Here is an 18170-nt window from a genome sequence, read left to right on the forward strand (position 1 = left end):
TATTATTGTCACGTCTATAGCGGTACAGTGAAAAGATTTATCCTGCATGCTATCTGAACAACTCAGATAATACTACACATAAATATAATCAAACCAAACTCAAGTACAATATGTAGAGCAAAGGGGAAGATACAGAATGCAGAACATAGTTTACAGCATTATAGCACAGCAGTAACAGCTCAAACACTATGTCACCATGTACAACAAGGTTACTAATACCTGCAGTCCTGCAATTTATTCTCTCTCACTTGCCCATCAACTTCCCTATGATTTTTTTCCCCTTCCTACATTAAGAAGTAATCTTCATGAGCCAATGAATATCGCAGCATGTATTAACGATATGGGGAAAAAAGCCTACATAAGCTGCACGGTGGCCCAGCGGTAGAGTTGCTGCCTTACAGCACCAGAGACTCAGGTTCGATCCTGACTATGGGTGTTTGTCTGTATGGAGTTTGTACGTTCTCCCCATGACCTGCGTGGGTTTTCTCCAGGATCTCTGTTCCTCCCATACTCCCAAGGACATACAGGTTTATAGGCTAATTGGTTTGGTATAATTGCAAATTGAGCCTAGTGTGTGCGAGATAGTGAAAATGTTACGGGGATCGCTGGTCGGCACAGACTCGGTTGGCCGAAGGATCTGTTTCCGCGCTGTATCTCTATACTAAACTAAAAACTAATCGCATCGGGAAGGCACAGACTCCACACAGACAGCGCCCAGGGTCGTGATCAAACTCAGGTCCCTGGAGCTTTGAGGCAGCAGCACCATGTGCCACCCACAATCTACAAAGAGTCCCAGAAAGCTAAAAGTGGAATTCGCAGCCTGGTTCATCTCACAAACTGGCCTCTGCATCTACTCCATTTACAATTCAGGTTATCGTGAGAAAACAGTCAACATAATTAAGGGCCACTCACACACCACTCATTCCTCTTCTCCCCTCTCCCATTGGGCAGAAGTTACGTATGCTTGAAAGAATATGCAACCTGATTCAAGAACAGTGTAATCCCTGCCGTTATCAGAATCTTGAACATACCTCTCATAATCAAAGGATGAGTCCCGATCTCCCAATCTACCTTGATCTGGCTCTTGAACTTTTTTATCTGCACTTTCTCTGTAGCTGCTACACAATACTCTCCACTCTGTTTCCTTTCTCATTTTTACTCTACCTGCTGTACTCATGCATTGTTTGATTGTACTTATGCAAGGTATGATTTTCCAGGATAGCACACAAAATGAAAATGTGTCACTTTGTCTCGGTACATGTAAGGGTGTCAGGGGTTGTGGGGAGAAGGGAGGAGAATGGGGTTGCGAGGGAAAGATAGATCAGCCATGACTAAATGGCAGAATAGACTTGATGGGTCAAATGGCCTAATTCTGTTCCAATAACTTATGACCTAATGTGACAACAACAAAAACAGTATCACTACATCTCATCACCTGTTTTCTCCACCGTAGCTCAAGCTTTTCTATCTTTGCCTTCCTCCAGTCTGTCATGTTGGCTTGGAGAATGGACCTCTCGCACAGTTTAGGTAGAGCCAGGCTTTTATCCATTTGACAGAAAACGTCAAGAAAGCTCTGCATCATTTGTTGAATTTCCTCCTCTGATAGCACTAGCGCGCTCTTCATCATGTTTCTTTGAAATGTAAAAAGTAGTCATCGAATGAAGCTGAACGATAAACAGTCTAAAGGCAATGCATTTAATGGGAACCTGATGTCACCATGATCCATTGACTGCTTGACTTGTGCTGAAAGATCATTTTCTGATGAATTATATTCTCCTGTATTGTAACTAATCTACAGCAGTTTCATGTGGACACCAGGAACTGCAGGTGCTGGTTTACAATACCAGATACAAAATGCTGGCATAACTCAGTGGGTCAGGCAGCATCCCTGGAGAACATGGATAGGTGGCATTTCGGGTCAGGACCCTTCTTCAGACTGAGGGAAAATACTTTAAGATTTCCTGTTCTTGAAACTGCCCCAGACTCGGATTAATATATCATATCCCTTAGTGTCAATGTCCTTACAAAATCATTGAAGATGAAAAGATCTGGAGATGAAACTATTAATACATCTCACTCGTATCAAAGTTTAAATGATTCCCAAATCTCATCACTGCATCTCAGGCCAAGGTGGTAAGAAGTGTGTTAGGGATCGATATAGGATAAAAGGTGTGCTTATTGCAGCATTACCGTATGATGCTCTCCAGGGTATTTAAAAACATTTCAAAGCCCTGTGAGTAAAGGATGCTGAAAGGCTTTACAAGGTTCAGTGCACTGGCACTCAAAGGTGCCCAGTCCTGCTAAATGTGCCTTAAATTATTTATCCTGCTGATGCAGCAGACAGGGGTACAGGTGTCAGCCATTATCATAACTTACACAATTACTACTCTTGTACACTGTGATTTGCAAGCTGCGCTAAGATTGATTACCTTAGTCAAATAGTGACGCAGATTTAAGACCAAATATTGATCTCAAGCACTCTTTAAATCTTTAAATATCAATGCAATATAACTTATTATTATCACAGTAAGGCAGATGATTAAATCAGCTATGGCAACAGTACGTTCTCACTATAGATTAGCTCAGGATTTGCTGGGCTTTGACAGCATATCTGCAGCTAACACTCTGCATTAATCTATCTATTTGCCAAAAGCAGATGGCCTGAACTTGCTGACAGATTCCAGTTGGTAAATCTGTCACCAGGCTTTGCTGCTGGACTTCACGTGTCTTCCCCTAGAAAATGGGCAACCTGCCCCTAGGTCCTGCAACTGGATGGAGCTGCTACAGGATCCATGTCGCCATTCAACTGAATGGAGGATTTATAGCAAAGAGGAAGGCAGGTAAGAATATAATACATATTTTGTAATGATTTGTGTTTACAGTATTATTCTTAATTAGAACATTTAAGTGTTTTGGGCTGATTTAAAAATTACGTTAAAATTTTAAACGTTTCAGATTTTTATTTCATTACTAACAGTCAGAGGTATTCGGAATCATGGAAAGAAGCAACTCCTCCACCTCGTTTGCCTCCCTATCACGTCAGAAGCATCAAAACCCTGTAACATTGAGCTGCCAGTCGTGTCCCTCTCGCAACCACATTTCAGCAACAGCCATAACATCATAGTCCCAAGCACAGATCCAGGTTCTAAGTTCATCTACTTTCTCCACAATACTCCTTGCATTGAAATAAACCAACTTCTGCCCATTGGTGTCACCATATTCTTTCATCACTCCCTACTTGTCCTTCATTTAAGACTTATTGGTCCTAACCTCTAACTTCCCCATCACTCCTTCCAATTTTGGAACTATCATTCTGGTTCTCACCCCCCTGCCTGTCTAGCTTAATGCATCCCGAGTATCACTTGTGAACTTTCCTGCAAGGATATTAATCCCCCTCCACTTCAGATGCAACCTCTTCATCTTATACAATTCACCTCTGCCGCAGAAGAGATCCCAATGGTCTAAAAATCTGTATCCTTTCCCCCTGCACCAACTCCTGAGCCATACATTCATCTGTTCTATCTCCCTTTTCATACCCTCACAAGCAAATGACACCAGGAGTAATCTGGAGATTACTACCCTCTCTATTCTGTTTTTTTTCTCATTGCTAACCCAAATCTATGGAATTATTTCTTCATATAACAAATTTAAGCCATTGCATAAAATTTTGGACCGTGATCTTGTTAACAACATTCCAAGATTAATTTATAAAATCTTAATGCACTTACTGCAAGAGCAAATATGTCTGATGCCGTAAGAATTTCTGTTCTTCAATCTCTGACTGAAGCCGATGGGACAATTCCTCCCGAACGTTTTCCAGTAATTCATTAGCTTTGTGATTTTCATTTTCATCTTGTCTCATTTGGTTTTCGTGCAGAAGATTTGCTTCCTTCTCCTGGCTCTCGGCCACTTGTTTTAAATAATCCTTCCCGACCCCAAGGTTGAGCAACTCCTGGCCAAGCTTAGTGTGAATCTTTTTAATTTTCAGTGAGGCGTCTTTGGCAAGTTGCTCTCCGAGCATTTCCAGTCGGTCTAATGCATCCTTATCCAATTGCTCCACCCGTTCTTTAAGTTCTGCAGCTTGATTCTTTAATAGGTCATGCCAATCCAGGAGGTATTTGTTATGGCAGGATATTCTTTCTCCAGAGGTAGTGAGAAGAGATGACAATTCCTTTTCTTGACATCCATGCTCACCAATCTAACAATACAAAGAATTACACCAAAATCGTCTTTCTTGAAGAAAAACCATGCCAATTATCGGGGACACAGAATAACATTACACAAAAATGCAAAAAAAAGATCTCTTGCTTAAAATATGCAATACAGTGGTGGAAGTGTGTTGAATACCTTAATGTAGATCTGCTAAATACAAAGGAACACATTTTGGAAGCAGATTGCAAAGAGAAATTGCTCTTCAATTGTGCATTTAACACAAGCAATGAGAGTGAACTTCTACATGCAATTCCACAAACATAACTTTTGTGTAAAGTCACTGTTCATTGTGGAAATATCTGTACGGGATTCACACAGTTCTGTCTTTAGGCATGCTATCATATTTAAGACATTTATGACAGGTTGAAGAAACAGGTGAGAGAAAGTTGCAATAATAATGACAGAATACATCCATAAACTTTGCTTTATTAGTCATGGGCCTACTTTCAATGAATTTAGGAAAAAACTACTGGATAAAAAAGTTACAATACTGCCACCAACTGGATCTGCTTGCAGAACTAATTTGCATCATACCATGTTTCAACTACACTATTTTTTCTCTCATCAGTTTCATCCACATGTTGATTCTTTACCAGACCATGGTTCCATTGGTAAAAACTGCCTCAAATTGAGGCTAAGTCCTACAGATAGCATTGGAACAGAATCAATAATCTTTCGACTCAAGCCTTTTGTTGGCCCAACTGTTTGTTAATTGCAAAAGCCACAAACTTTTCTGAAACAGAACATCAGTATATAGACTTCCTTCCTCCATCTTGATCCATTTGAGAACAAGCCAAGGAAGATCCAACCACTTGTTAAACAATAACAAATAAACACAAGAATTAGAAACAGAGTAGGTTCTTTGGCCTTTTGTGCCTGCTTCAGCATTCAGTAAGTGATCTTTTACCTCAGCACCACTTTACTATACTAAAGCCATATTCCTTAATTCACTTAAGATCCAAAAGTCTATGGATCTTTGCCATGAACAGTCAGTGACATAATTTTCCCAATCCTTGGATAAAATACTCTAAATTTCTTTTCATCTCAGTCCTGAATACCCAACATTTACTTTTGAGAAATTAGAACCACCTGGTTCAACATTCCCAAACAAGGATAAACATTATTCTACAGTTATCCATCAAACCTTTCAATGAGATCATTCTTCTAAACTCGGAAGAATATAGGCACAAAACTATCCTCATGGAATTCCCCAATCCCTGAAATCAATCATTCTTCATCGATGGGACTGCACTGGAGAGTAACAGCTTCAGGTTTCATATCTCTGAAGTTCGATCCTGGACCCGGCACATTGATGAAATTACAAAGAAAGCTCATCAATGTGGCACGGTAGCGCAGCGGTAGAGTTGCTGCTTTACAGCGAATGCAGCGCCGGAGACTCAGGTTCGATCCTGACTACGGGTGCTGTACTGTAAGGAGTTTGTACGTTCTCCCCGTGACCTGCGTGGGTTTTCTCCGAGATCTTCGGTTTCCTCCCACACTCCAAAGACGTACAGGTATGTAGGTAAATTGGCTGGGTAAATGTAAAAATTGTCTCTAGTGTGTAGGATAGTGTTAATAGTGTTAGTGTGCGGGGATCGCTGGGCGGCGCGGACTTGGTGGGCCGAAAAGGCCTGTTTCCGCGCTGTATATATATGATATGATATGATAATGCCTCTACTTAATTGAAAGATTGAGAAGATTCGACATGTCGCCAGATACCCTATCAAATCTGCAGAAAAGAAAAGAATGCAATACCTCATAGAACATTGAAAAGTGCAGGAGAGGCACAGGCCCTTTGCCCAACAATGCCTGTGATGAATATGATGCCATGCTGAACTGATCTCATCTCCCAGCACATAATCTATACCCTTCCATTTATTTCATATCCATGTAGCTATGTTTTTGTTTGAAGACCCTTCATCTGAACTGGGAAAGAGAGAAACAAGTTGGTCTTAATTTGCAAAGACCCTCTTGACAGCACAGATGTGGAGAGGATCTTTCCTCTTGCAGGAGAATCTCAAACAAGGTGTCATTGTTTAAATATAAGGGTGGCAGCCATGAGATGAGACTAAATGTTTTTTTTTAATCTCTCAGAGGGTCCTGAGGCCATGGACCTCTCCTCCTCAAAGGGCAATGGAAGCAGAGTCCTTGCATTTTTAAGACAGTGGTAAGTAGGTACATATATACAAGGGATATATACATCTCTCCCGAGATGCTGCCTGACCTGCTGAGTTACTCCAGCATTTTGTGAATAAATCCATATATACAAGGGGATGGATTGTTAATCCATCTTCAAATGTTCTTACAATACTCAGTTTTGCAGTCTTAATCTGCTTTTATTACAAATTACTACAACCTAAAGTTTGCTTTAACTGATTTTTCATATTATAGAACAGAAGCAGAGGCAAAGAACTACAATGAAAGTGATTAGATGGGGGTGTCCGATCTCCTGCTGTTATTTTGTCAGAAACAACAGAAGAATGGCAGCTTACCTAACTTATTTCCCACCAGGAAATAGGTGAAGTGAAAGTTAATTAAATAAAGTCATGTGTTCAAGAACTGATATATTGACATTCCATGGCATCTTCAGCACCATAGTCAAGAGGCTGAATAATTCTCATCATCTACTTACTCTCTTGATAATATGCTTCCTTCTCTCATTGATGAGCTTGCGGTGAATGAGTTTCTTTTCTTGATCCATGACTTTATCTAATCCGAGCTTCACACGCAGAATTTCCTGGTGCACCATCTCCAACAGTGACTCCACTTCACCTTCTGTCAAATAACCAGCACTAAAAAGTGAAAATAAAAAGAAACTAACTTTGGTTGAAATATTTTGAAATTATTTGAAGTACAATAAGGCACAAACTTACCACAAATCAAAATATTTACACTTCCAATAACATTTGTAAGAGACCATATCTTTCTGATTTGAAATATACCTCTTTCCTCACATTCTTGCCTTTAACTCTGTGGGCTTCTGGGCTAATTTATTTTCATTTACAGCTTTAAGGATAAACTTCAGAAAGAGTAATTTCCAATAATTCTACTTTGTGCATTTGTACTAAAATTTAGCATGGAATTCAACATCACATTCAAAGCATCATTATGGTCCTTGGATGATTAAGGGTAAGGATTTTTGAAGATCAGGACTCTTCAGACCTGGCAGATAGTAGTGGTCTATCAGATAGTGATCCGTAATCTCCTATGTGTTTCTGAGGCCTGGACTGTGTCCATCTAGTCATGAGAAAAACACTCCAAATTCACTGAAAGGTGAAACAAACTAATGTCAGTTCCTTCTCCTGGGTCAACATCCCTTGTTAGACTTTATCAATGATGCCGAGCTGGCAATGGCCACCACTCAAGTCCCCAAATAGACATTCTATTCCAAGCTCTATTGTGAGAGGAGATTATCAGGCAGACAGAGAAAAAAGGTTCAGCAATGTGCTCCAAGTTTTTTTGTAGAAGTACAGTAGGTCTACTGACTCCTCGGAAGCTCTGGCCCATAACGGGAACATTGTGGATGGTATTGGGACATTGATGCCAAGCACTGGAAGCACTGTGTAAGTGGAGGTAGGAGAGCATCACCTCACAAACTACCCACCCATCAATCACCTCCGGTTCCTCCTACAGAAGAGTCTGCAGTTCCCACAATGGCCTCATCAGTCCCCTCAGAACCCACATAACCCACACCCAGTCCTCCTCAATCCTGAGGGACTGCACAGAAGGAGGATGTGGAGACGATGCTTCCAGTAGTGGGAGAGTCTCGGACCAGAGGGCAGAATCTCAGAATAAAAGGATGTACATTTAGAAAGGAGATGAGGAGGAATTTCTTTAGCCAGAGGGTGGTGAATCTGTAGAATTCATTGCCATAGACGTCGGTGGAAACCACGTCATTGGAAATGTTTAAAGCAGAGATTGATGGGTATTTGATTAATAAGGGTATCAAAGGTTACAGGGAGAAGACAAGAGAATGGGGTTGAGAGGGAACGGTAGATCAGCCACGATTGAATGGCAGAGTAGGCTCGATGGGCCAAATGGCCTAATTCTGCTCCGATGACTTATGGAGAAGATTAGATTTTATTGTAGAGCTGATATTCAGAAAATTATAAATTGTCACGTCCTGTTGAAGGCGGGTCAGTCTTTTCTTCTCGAAGATTTGAAGTCAAATCGGGGCAGAATGAAATTAAAATAATTTGTAAGAGCTTCAAATTAAATGAGTCAGATTTGTTTCAAAGCAGTTTCTCATATCCATGTGCGCACACTAATTAAGAACTAATTACAGTTATGTGCCAGCCACACCACACACTTCACTGGCTAGGGAAAATGAATGATGTCTCCAAAGTCTGAAACAGTACATTTAGGTTTTGTTGAAGTTTATGACTTTTTGACCAAGGTCATAATGCAGACGATGTGTCTGAAATGCAAGCATTTGCTGCTAATTCTGAATACAAAAATTATAAGAAAATAGTATTAGAGTCTGAAGGCAAATATCCTCATCTTAACGAGCTGTTACACCCCATTAAAATAAATAGAACTTGGCAACTTGTATGACCTGCAGATTAGCTAATAAAGCATATGACTTGTCCTTCTCTACCTTTGAAATGGCCTTCCCCCATTAATTTACAACCCACTTCAACTTTGGCCATCCATAATTTCCTTTTCATCTAAAGGTACCTGTGCCCTCAGTTGCCTTGGCTCTGAGAACAAAAATCCTTTGCTAAATCTCTTTTTCTCTACTTTGAAACTTCAGTAAATCCATCCTTTTTGACCAAACCTGTAGGCAGTTGCCCTTATATTTTCCAATGGGGTCTTGGTGTCTAATTGTCTAATTGTCTCTGGATTTGCCTTTGTGGAATGGCCTGAAACTTTATCTAAGTCATCTCAGCTTACCCTCTAAAACTCAATCATACCTTCAGTGGGACCAGCAGAACAAACCTCCTCCAAGGAGCCAGCTTTATCTGAGTGATAATCAGGCCCTCCTGATCATAAATCCCCACCAGAATGGTTTGAAAGACAACTAATCCGGGCTGAGTAAGATTCAAGGATATCAAGTAGCTTGAACCTCAAAATCTCTGTGACATTCAAAACCATTTTTTTTTTAAATCAAGAGCCAGTGAAGGTTAAACATATTATTCAAAAGTCCAAGACACAAAGTGCTGGAGTAACTCAGTGGGTCAGGCAGCATCTCTGGAGAACATGTATACGTAACAATTTGAGTCTGGACCCTTCTTCAGACCAAGTCTGAATGATCCTGACCCAAAACGTGACCAATCCATGTTCTCCAGAGATGTTGCCTGACCCACTGATTTACTCCAACACTTTGTGTCTTTTTTTGTAAATCAGCATCTGCAGTTCCTTATATCTCCTATTCAAATGTTCAAAACTGTTTAAAAAATATATATATTAAAATACTTCATGAAATTTTAAAGAGTGAAGTTCAATCCACATTTCCTTTTAACCACCTTGGAATTGTGCTTCTCTGTTCTAATGAATGGATTTGCTGTCCCTGTTTCAGATGCAATCGGGCATAGTGGCAGTGGGCAGGTTTCAGAAGTTATAGGAGCAGAATTAGGAATTTTAGCCCATTAAATCTTCTCTGCCATTCAATCATGGCGTAACTAATTTCAGAGACAAGCTGGAACAGTCTGTACTCTCTCTGGAGCCCTGCATTCTGCAATCTGTGTATCTCTGCAGCAGGGAATAATGTATCTTAGGCTGTGAGCAGCTTGGCTATTTTGCACTGCCCTTTGCCAGGTCAACTATTAAATGCAAGTGAGTGGACAGGTTCTCTTGGATTTTGTTACAAAAAAATAAGCCTTCAGAGTAAAGAAGGGTCCTTATCCAAAATTCCACCCAGAGATTGTCTATCCATTTACTCTGCAGATGCTGCCAGATGCACCGATTTACTCCAGAACATTGACTTCATCAGCTTTTCAATTAATGATGTTTTCTAACGTAACCATCAGTATCCACAAATGCAAAAGATATGTTAGTGCTCAAAGGTTTGCCACCATTTCCACATGTGCTCTGACATTGTACTCTCTGTGAAGTTCAATGCGGAGGCACTGATCACCAAAGATTTCTCACCACTTATGATCAGGAAATTGCATTTAATCGGATTGTATTGGACTTCATATTTCACTAAATGTTATGCCCTACACCTTTAACTGTACACTGCGGAAGGCTTGATTGTATTTATTTACAGTCTTTTGTTCGATTGAATAGCATACAAATTAAAGCTTCTCACTGTACCTTGGTACTCGTGACAATAATAAACTAAACAAAACATCCTGCACCCAGTCGCATCTGGCACTGGTTCTTTCCCAATTGTTTCAATGATGGGAAAGGACTCAAGGAATTATGATATTAGTTCATTTAGATTAGCTTGAGTTATAAGTGGGGAAACCTCCTGGAATGAAGGAGGTTAGAGATGATTTAACAGAGGCATATAATTGTGATTGACATAGATAAGTAAATAGTCAGTCTTTTTAAGAGAATACTGGAGTAGAATACTAGAGGGTGAGAGGAAAGATCTAAAAAGGCCGGAGGGGAAACCTTTTCAAACAGAGGGTGGTGGGTATATGAAACAAGCTGCCAGAGAAACTTGTGGAGGCAGGTAAAATTACTATTTAAAAAATCATTTAGAACGGTACATGGCTAATAAAGGCGATGTGATATGGGCCAAACACAGGCAAATGGGACTAGCTCAGAGTCATTCATCATGGAAACAAGCGCTTCACCCCAACTTACCCATGCCAACCAAAATGCCCTATATACACTAATTCCATCTGCCCACATCTGGCCCGTATCCCTCTAAACCTTTCCTATCCATGAACACATCCAAATGTCAAATGTCTAACATAACTTAATTATTGTTTGAGGGTTTTGAAATGTTTTTGAAGGTATAGCAATTCTGGAATATCTGAGACATTCAAAAATATTTGTGGATTGTCATTTTTTGACAAACTTGTCAGAATTGTCAAGTTTCAGAAACCTAGCAACTCTGATAACTCTAGCTGAATTAGGTTTCAAGGGTTAGCCAGCTAATAAAATGGTGCTTTTCTTTTCTGAAATATATGGTTTGGTCTGCATCCTTACACAAACAGCCAGCCTCGCTGAGGTGATAGTATTACCGCACAAAAAAAACTTTTGATACTTTGGAGTTACAGCTGAGGACCAGGTTGGCTTCCCACCTCAACCCCACACAGGGAAAAACATCCCAGATAGAAGGAACTCTGTTCAGAGGTCAGAAACAAGAGACAGAAGGTTGACCATCGTTATTGGGCTATTAGTAATTAATTGCAGGTCATGGCGATGCACTGTTACACAAGAGTACCTAAACATTTGATATTTATTCATGAAGTATCCGTTCTGAAGACAACTGTTGACATTTGTCTTTGTGCCTCAAGTGTAGAGAGAAACATTATATTCTGCTCCACTAATCATCTTGTTGTTACAGTATGGCCCATTGAAAGGTCCTGAAATCTGGCAATTATATTTTAATAAGTAAACCATCAACATTTAAAAAAAATCAAGTTTCAGATTCAACTCTTAAGTAATCAGCATTTAAACACCACAGCTCATTTTGGTAAATGCATTGGTTGCACTTCAGCCAGTAACATGACAATGTGTGCTCTGGTCAGTCTGAGAAAGGGTCCGGTCCTGAAACATTGCTTGTCTATTCCCTCCACAGATGTTGCCTGACCTGCTGAGTTCCTCCAACATTGTGTTTTGCTCCAGATTCCCACACCCGCATTTCCTTGTATCTCTCTTTTTTTGACAGCATCTGTGTTCTGGCATCACAGAATGCTGACATATTAGTCTCCAGTGTGGTACTCGTGGTTCTGTGACCACCATTTTATGTGTGGTGTACACATTTGCTCAAGTGATCAACGGAAAGCACTATGAAAAATAGTGATTCCTTTTCCCTTGCTGGACTGGGGAAATAAATTCCTACCTCAAAGGTAAACAGTCAAACTGGGGTTTTTTTTCTGATATGAAATGGATATAAAGACCTTATTTTGGTTTCCTATGGTTTTTTAGAACCATTTTGCAATTAGGAACTTTGTTATTTTCTAAATGCTGCTCAATACAATGTTAAAAACTGTAGCGGGATTCACATTTATATTAAAATAATTAAATATATTCTGAATTTATAACCTATATCTGTTTTGCATTCCCACATATTTATCAATTTCAGCTTTCTCCACTAACAAACTAAAGTAAAGTGGGCGGCCACAGTGGCGCAGCGGTAGAGTTGCTGCCTAACAGCGCTTGCAGCACCGGAGACCCGGGTTCAATCCCGACTACGGGGGCTGTCTGTACGGAGCTTGTACGTTCTCCCTGTGACCGCGTGGGTTTTCTCCGAGATCTTTGGTTTCCTCACACACTCCAAAGACGTACAGGTTAATTGGCTTGGTGTATGTGTAAACTGTCTCTAGTGTATGACATGTGTGGGTTAATGTGTGGGGATCGCTGGTCGGTGCGGACTCGGTGGGCTGAAGGGCCTGTTTCAGTGCTGCATCTCTAAACTAAACTAAACAAAACAACTTATGGGCACTAAATAATGAATGTCAGCAGCAGCATTTTTGGCATATGCTTGGGGTTCGGGAATTCTCCGGTGAAAAATGAATACCAGAGAGCAGGTTTAGTGCTTGGTGCACACATCCGAACATATTGATTTAGCTGCCTATTGATCTTCCTTTCATGTTCGGTTAGATTAAAGCTTTGTAACAGCGGATGTGCAAAACAGACATCAAATATTAAATGAGTAGTTATGTTATGGTCTGTTTTGTGCAGCATGTCTGCATTTCACAATTAATGCCTTGCCTTTTGCTTACTTTCCCGTCTTTGATTAAAGATTCCCCAATATATCCCTCGTACATAAAATGCAAGTCATTTAATTGGCACCCCATTGACAGGAGCATCTATTTAAATGCACTGATTGCTCAAACACCAAATTACTTCCCTCTGAATTTAATTAGAATCTAAAAATGCAGACTGTAAACTTATGGGAATAATGGTAACTGACAGATTAAAAAATTTCCAATGAAGTATGAAAAATATATGCAGAACGATAGAGGTATAATATTTTTACACATGAAGTACTGACAATTAATATCACAATTTGTAACACAAATTATATATTGCAAGCTTTTTCAAATGATGTTGAATCATTCCACAACGCTTTATAAATTGCAGTCTCCCTTTAGGCAAATAATGTCTGGGGCCTGAAAGCTATTTTTGTGCGTTTTATTTCACTGGAATTTAGTTTCAATTCCTATGGAGATGAAGAACCCGGATTAAATTGAAAAGACAGGAAATGAACACGGAGTGACATTTTACTGGTGCCATGGTGAGCTATGAACAAGAAATGACTCCAATGTCACAAGGCACAACAGGGGTGGAAAGCAGGGAAAGGATGAGGTCGTCAGTTGTCGATGCAATGACTCAGAGTGCTCAGAGGGAGGAAGAGGAGAGAAGTTCACAGACGCATGTCGAGATAGCAAGCGGATCTTGAATGATATTAGGAGAGCTCTGTCTGCAGAGGACTGGGGTCCGAACACTGGGAGGTCAAATGGGTTCAAGGGCTGTTTGAAGAGGAAAAGCAATCCTGTTCCTCAGGCAGCAATGGAAAGCCATTGAGCATAACCGTCCATCATTCCTGCTTTAGCTGCTGGGATTCTCAAGACTTAGATGACAACCAGCTGTTAGTACTTAACCACAAACAGAGCATGAAAGGGCCTGTCTCCGATCGCCTGCACCTCATCCTGCCTCCATTAATAATGGTGTAGGAAGGAACCTTCCTTTCAACTGAACAAGAGTCTCGACCTACACCGTCACCTATTGCTTTTCTCCAGAGATGCTGTCTGACCCATTGTGTTACTCCAGCTTTTTGTGTCTATCCAATAATAATGGACCTGGTTGATTTTTGAAGCACATAGAAATTTTATGTTTCTACCTGACACAATTTGGTATACCTTTTGGGATTAATCGAAGGTATTTATTTCACAAAATGCTGGAGTAACTCAGCAGGTCAGGCAGCATCTCAGGAGAGAAGGAATGGGTGACATTTCAGGTCGAGACCCTTCTTCAGTCTGAAGAAGGGTCTCAGCCCGAAACGTCACCCATTCCTTCTCTCCTGAGTTGCTGCCTGACCTGCTGAGTTACTCCAGCATTTTGTGAAATAAATACCTTCGATTTGTACCAGCATCTGCAGTTATTTTCTTACACTACCTTTTGGGATTAAGTTCATCTCCATCACGACGGCTCCTATGATTCCTATGGCTCTCATTTTGTGATAAGCATCCACTCTTAAGAAAGGTTATTTTGTGAACCATTCTATATACACCAGGCTAACCTGAAGCAAATCGCTCAAAAAGGCAGGCTCCTGCACAAGTAAAAGTTCCTGCTCTCATATTCTTTCATAAGCAAAATCAGCCAGTAAATAGTACGTAAGTGTATCACATGCCAGCTAGGTGCTATTGTTACAACAGGCTGCAAATTTGTTTTTCATGTGAAAAGGAGGCAGCAGCTGGAAAGACTAGAGAAACCTTAGCATATGGCAGTTTCTGTGTGCTCAAGGTATGGTTTGGGGAGCTCCTTGCATCAAACACATGACCTACACAAAACTATGAGTTAGCATTGACTACCACAGGCAGCATGACTGCAGCAACATCTCATTAGAGTCATGAATTTACTAAATGGCAAAGTAGGCACTGGGGAAGTTCTCCTCTGCTTCTAATTTTTATGTTGATGCTTATTGTCTAGGCATGTGCATGATGCCTTTATTGCATTACAAATTAAACTGGCGTGGATTAGTTGAAGCCTCACAGAAACTGGCACTGTGGTTGCTGGGTTATCTATCCAACTGGAAAGACTAAACAATATGTAAACACTGTGAGAGATGTCCTGTGACCAAGGATTGTCTAAAACAAAACAGCAAGGTACCTTTGTTACTTTACGTTTTGACTAAGTTTTGGTTCAGATTACTTACATTCAATCAAAGAGAAAAACGACTTAAAGATATCAACCCCCAGCCTATTTCTAATATTAAAAAGTAGCAATCTCTTTAATGAAAATGAAATCACTTGGTGATTTAGTTCAATAACTACAAGCAATTACCATTCTGTTGAACCCATAATGAAAAATGCAACATGGCAGCAATGCCATTAAGTATGTTTTAAATATTAAATGCTTTATTCCCTTAAGCAATATCTATCTGGTAAAATAACAACACTCCAACTTCCACTTTTGGCTTTTAAGTTGTCATGTAAAATTACAAGTGCACCACAAGTTAATGTTTCATTTTTGCTTCACAAATTAAAATTAAATCATTGTCTTATAACATTGCAAATTACATCAATTAGAAACATCCAAAGGGCCTGATGGTCACAGATTGTTTTTGTTACCTATTGAACTCTAATTGCAGGCCTATTAATTCCTGAAGCATAATTGACCTCATTACAATAGAATTTTTTTTCCCGCGTTGGTGTTATTGTCTATGCAGGTTGCCTTGCTGAAGGATCGCAGCAAGTGGCAAGGGTCTTAAGAGGTCAGAAAATCCCCAAAATAGGAAATGCTGCCCTTTAGGGCATGAGGGCTATATATATAAATAAAATATATGTGTGCGTGTGTGTAAACAGAAACTATTGCAAACTCTCGGCAGGTGAGACAGCAAGTGTGAAAAGAGGAACACTTAATATTTCATTTCAGAGATTCTTCATCAGAAGTGGTAAAGAGAGAAAACTAGTTAGATTATTTGCAAAAAGTGTGGGTAGGGAAGGATGTGATAAAGGGAATATCTCCAGTAAAATGAGGTCAGGGTTGCCATGGTGATGAGGTGTGGATGAAGCCGTCAAGATGGTTGGTTAATGAGGGCAATTTGAGAGAGAAATCAAAGCAATTTGTAAAAGTCATGAAAATCAGAGTTGCAGGAAGCATCGTGTAAGCATTATTAGTGGCAAGCGAAAAACTGAATTAATATTACTGATGGATAACCTAAATGTTGAAGTGGTCAGATCTAATGCTGTGGAAGTGACTGACCTGAAATTGATGAATCTGATCATATCATATCATATATATACATACAGCCGGAAACAGGCCTTTTCGGCCCTCCAAGTCCGTGCCGCCCAGCGATCCCCGTACATTAACATTATCCTACACCCACTAGGGACAATTTTTTTACATTTACCCAGCCAATTAACCTACATACCTGTACGTCTTTGGAGTGTGGGAGGAAACCGAAGATCTCGGAGAAAACCCACGCAGGTCACGGGGAGAACGTACAAACTCCTTACAGTGCAGCACCCGTAGTCAGGATCGAACCTGAGTCTCCGGCGCTGCATTCGCTGTAAAGCAGCAACTCTACCGCTGCGCTACCGTGCCGATCTGATCTGCGCTACCGTTCTGATCTGCGGTCAGAAGATTGCAACATGCCCAAATAGAATAAGAAAATAACTGCAGATGCTGGTACAAATCGAAGGTATTTATTCACAAAATGCTGGAGTAACAGCGGGTCAGGCAGCATCTCGGGAGAGAAGGAATGGGCGACGTTTCGGGTCGAGACCCTTCTTCAGTCTGAGTTACTCCAGCATTTTGTGAATAAATGCCCAAATAGAAGATGAGATGCGGTCCTTGGGTCTCATTAGAACAGAGCAGAAGGCCATAGACAAGTACATCATAATGAAATTGGGATGGAGAATTAAAGAGATAGGTAATTGGAAGCTCAGAGTCACTCCTGCAGATTGAATTTGGGTGTTTCGCAAAGCAATAAACCAACAGGTGTTTGGTTTCTCTGGATGAGAAGAGCAAGTGAATTGCTTTTTCATCTGAAAAGACTGGTGAAGTTGGATGAGCAGACCAGGGAGTTATAGAAGGCTGAAAGGAGAAGGGAGGGGAAGATGTTTCTTGTGGTGGAATGACATGAAGGTAGCAAAGATTGCAAAGGATGACCTGTTCAATTTGGAAGTTAGTGCGTTGAAAAGTAAGGACAACTATATTGTCACTCTGTATGGGAAGTGGGGGTGGGGGATGGGTGCCGAGGGCAATGGTGCAGGAAATACAGACAATGCAGTCAAGGGCTCTGTCATGCTCTGGTATTATAGATAGTTGTTAAGTATGAGGTGCGAGAGAGTAATAAGCTTAAATATCTCCTACTTTCCAATAATTCCTTCACTTTAAGGCAATATAACAAAAGAGAATCGGGCTTCAGATCATTTCCTCCCTGGAATGAAAAACAAAACCTGCTTTTAAATGTACTTGCTCTCCTCATTAACCTTGTTGTTACACTACATCCAGGAGGCACATTCCTGATAGCTGCATTGACTGATCCTCCAACTTTACCAATAGGGATTTAATGATTTCACTGGCAGTGACAAAAATAAAGAGCTGGGGAAAGTCACAATCTATTGAGCAAATTTAAAAAAAGGGAGGTTCAATTGCACTATTTTCATGAACCACACTAGCAAGTTGAATTTAGAATATCATTAATTTCCTTTGTTGATTCTGCTCCAGTTTCTTCTTCTCTAGTTTTACTTCTACCACTGACCTTTTCTAGACTGAAGCATAAATAGGACATTTGGCTTTGTATCTTTGACAATATTATTGCGTAATAGCCGACATGATGAATAGGAAGGAACTACAGACGCTGGTTTATACCATCATCTAATGCTGGCCATGATTTGTTCTGACCTTTCCTTCCTCCAGATTCCCCCCCCCCCCCCCCCCCCATGCCCCCACCCTCTACTTTCAGTCTGAAGGAGGGTTCAGACTCGAAACGTCACTCATCCTTTTTCTCCAGAGATGCTGCCAGACCCGCTGAGTTACTCCAACACTCTGTGTCCATCTTTAATCTGCCCCATCACCTGTTGAAGAAAGCTCATTCCCATTCAGCAACTCTTAGCCACAATTGGAAGCTTGGAGCCACATATCTACGATGCTATGAGAATCATAGA

General features: G+C 40.5%; 1 protein-coding gene across 1 annotated transcript in view; it reads right to left on the reverse strand.

Moving 5' to 3' along the window:
• LOC144600321 (limbin-like) overlaps positions 1-18170 on the reverse strand; it is a 102094-nt gene that overhangs the window by 38714 nt on the left and 45210 nt on the right. The window contains exons 13-15 of the mRNA XM_078411893.1: positions 6845-7004; positions 3729-4198; positions 1436-1631 (exon numbers count right to left, since the gene is read on the reverse strand). Coding sequence (XP_078268019.1) covers positions 1436-1631; positions 3729-4198; positions 6845-7004 — 826 coding nt within the window. The remainder of the gene's footprint in view (positions 1-1435; positions 1632-3728; positions 4199-6844; positions 7005-18170) is intronic.

The sequence above is a fragment of the Rhinoraja longicauda genome, chromosome 1, assembly GCF_053455715.1.
Source record: "Rhinoraja longicauda isolate Sanriku21f chromosome 1, sRhiLon1.1, whole genome shotgun sequence".
Taxonomy (NCBI): domain Eukaryota; kingdom Metazoa; phylum Chordata; class Chondrichthyes; order Rajiformes; family Arhynchobatidae; genus Rhinoraja; species Rhinoraja longicauda.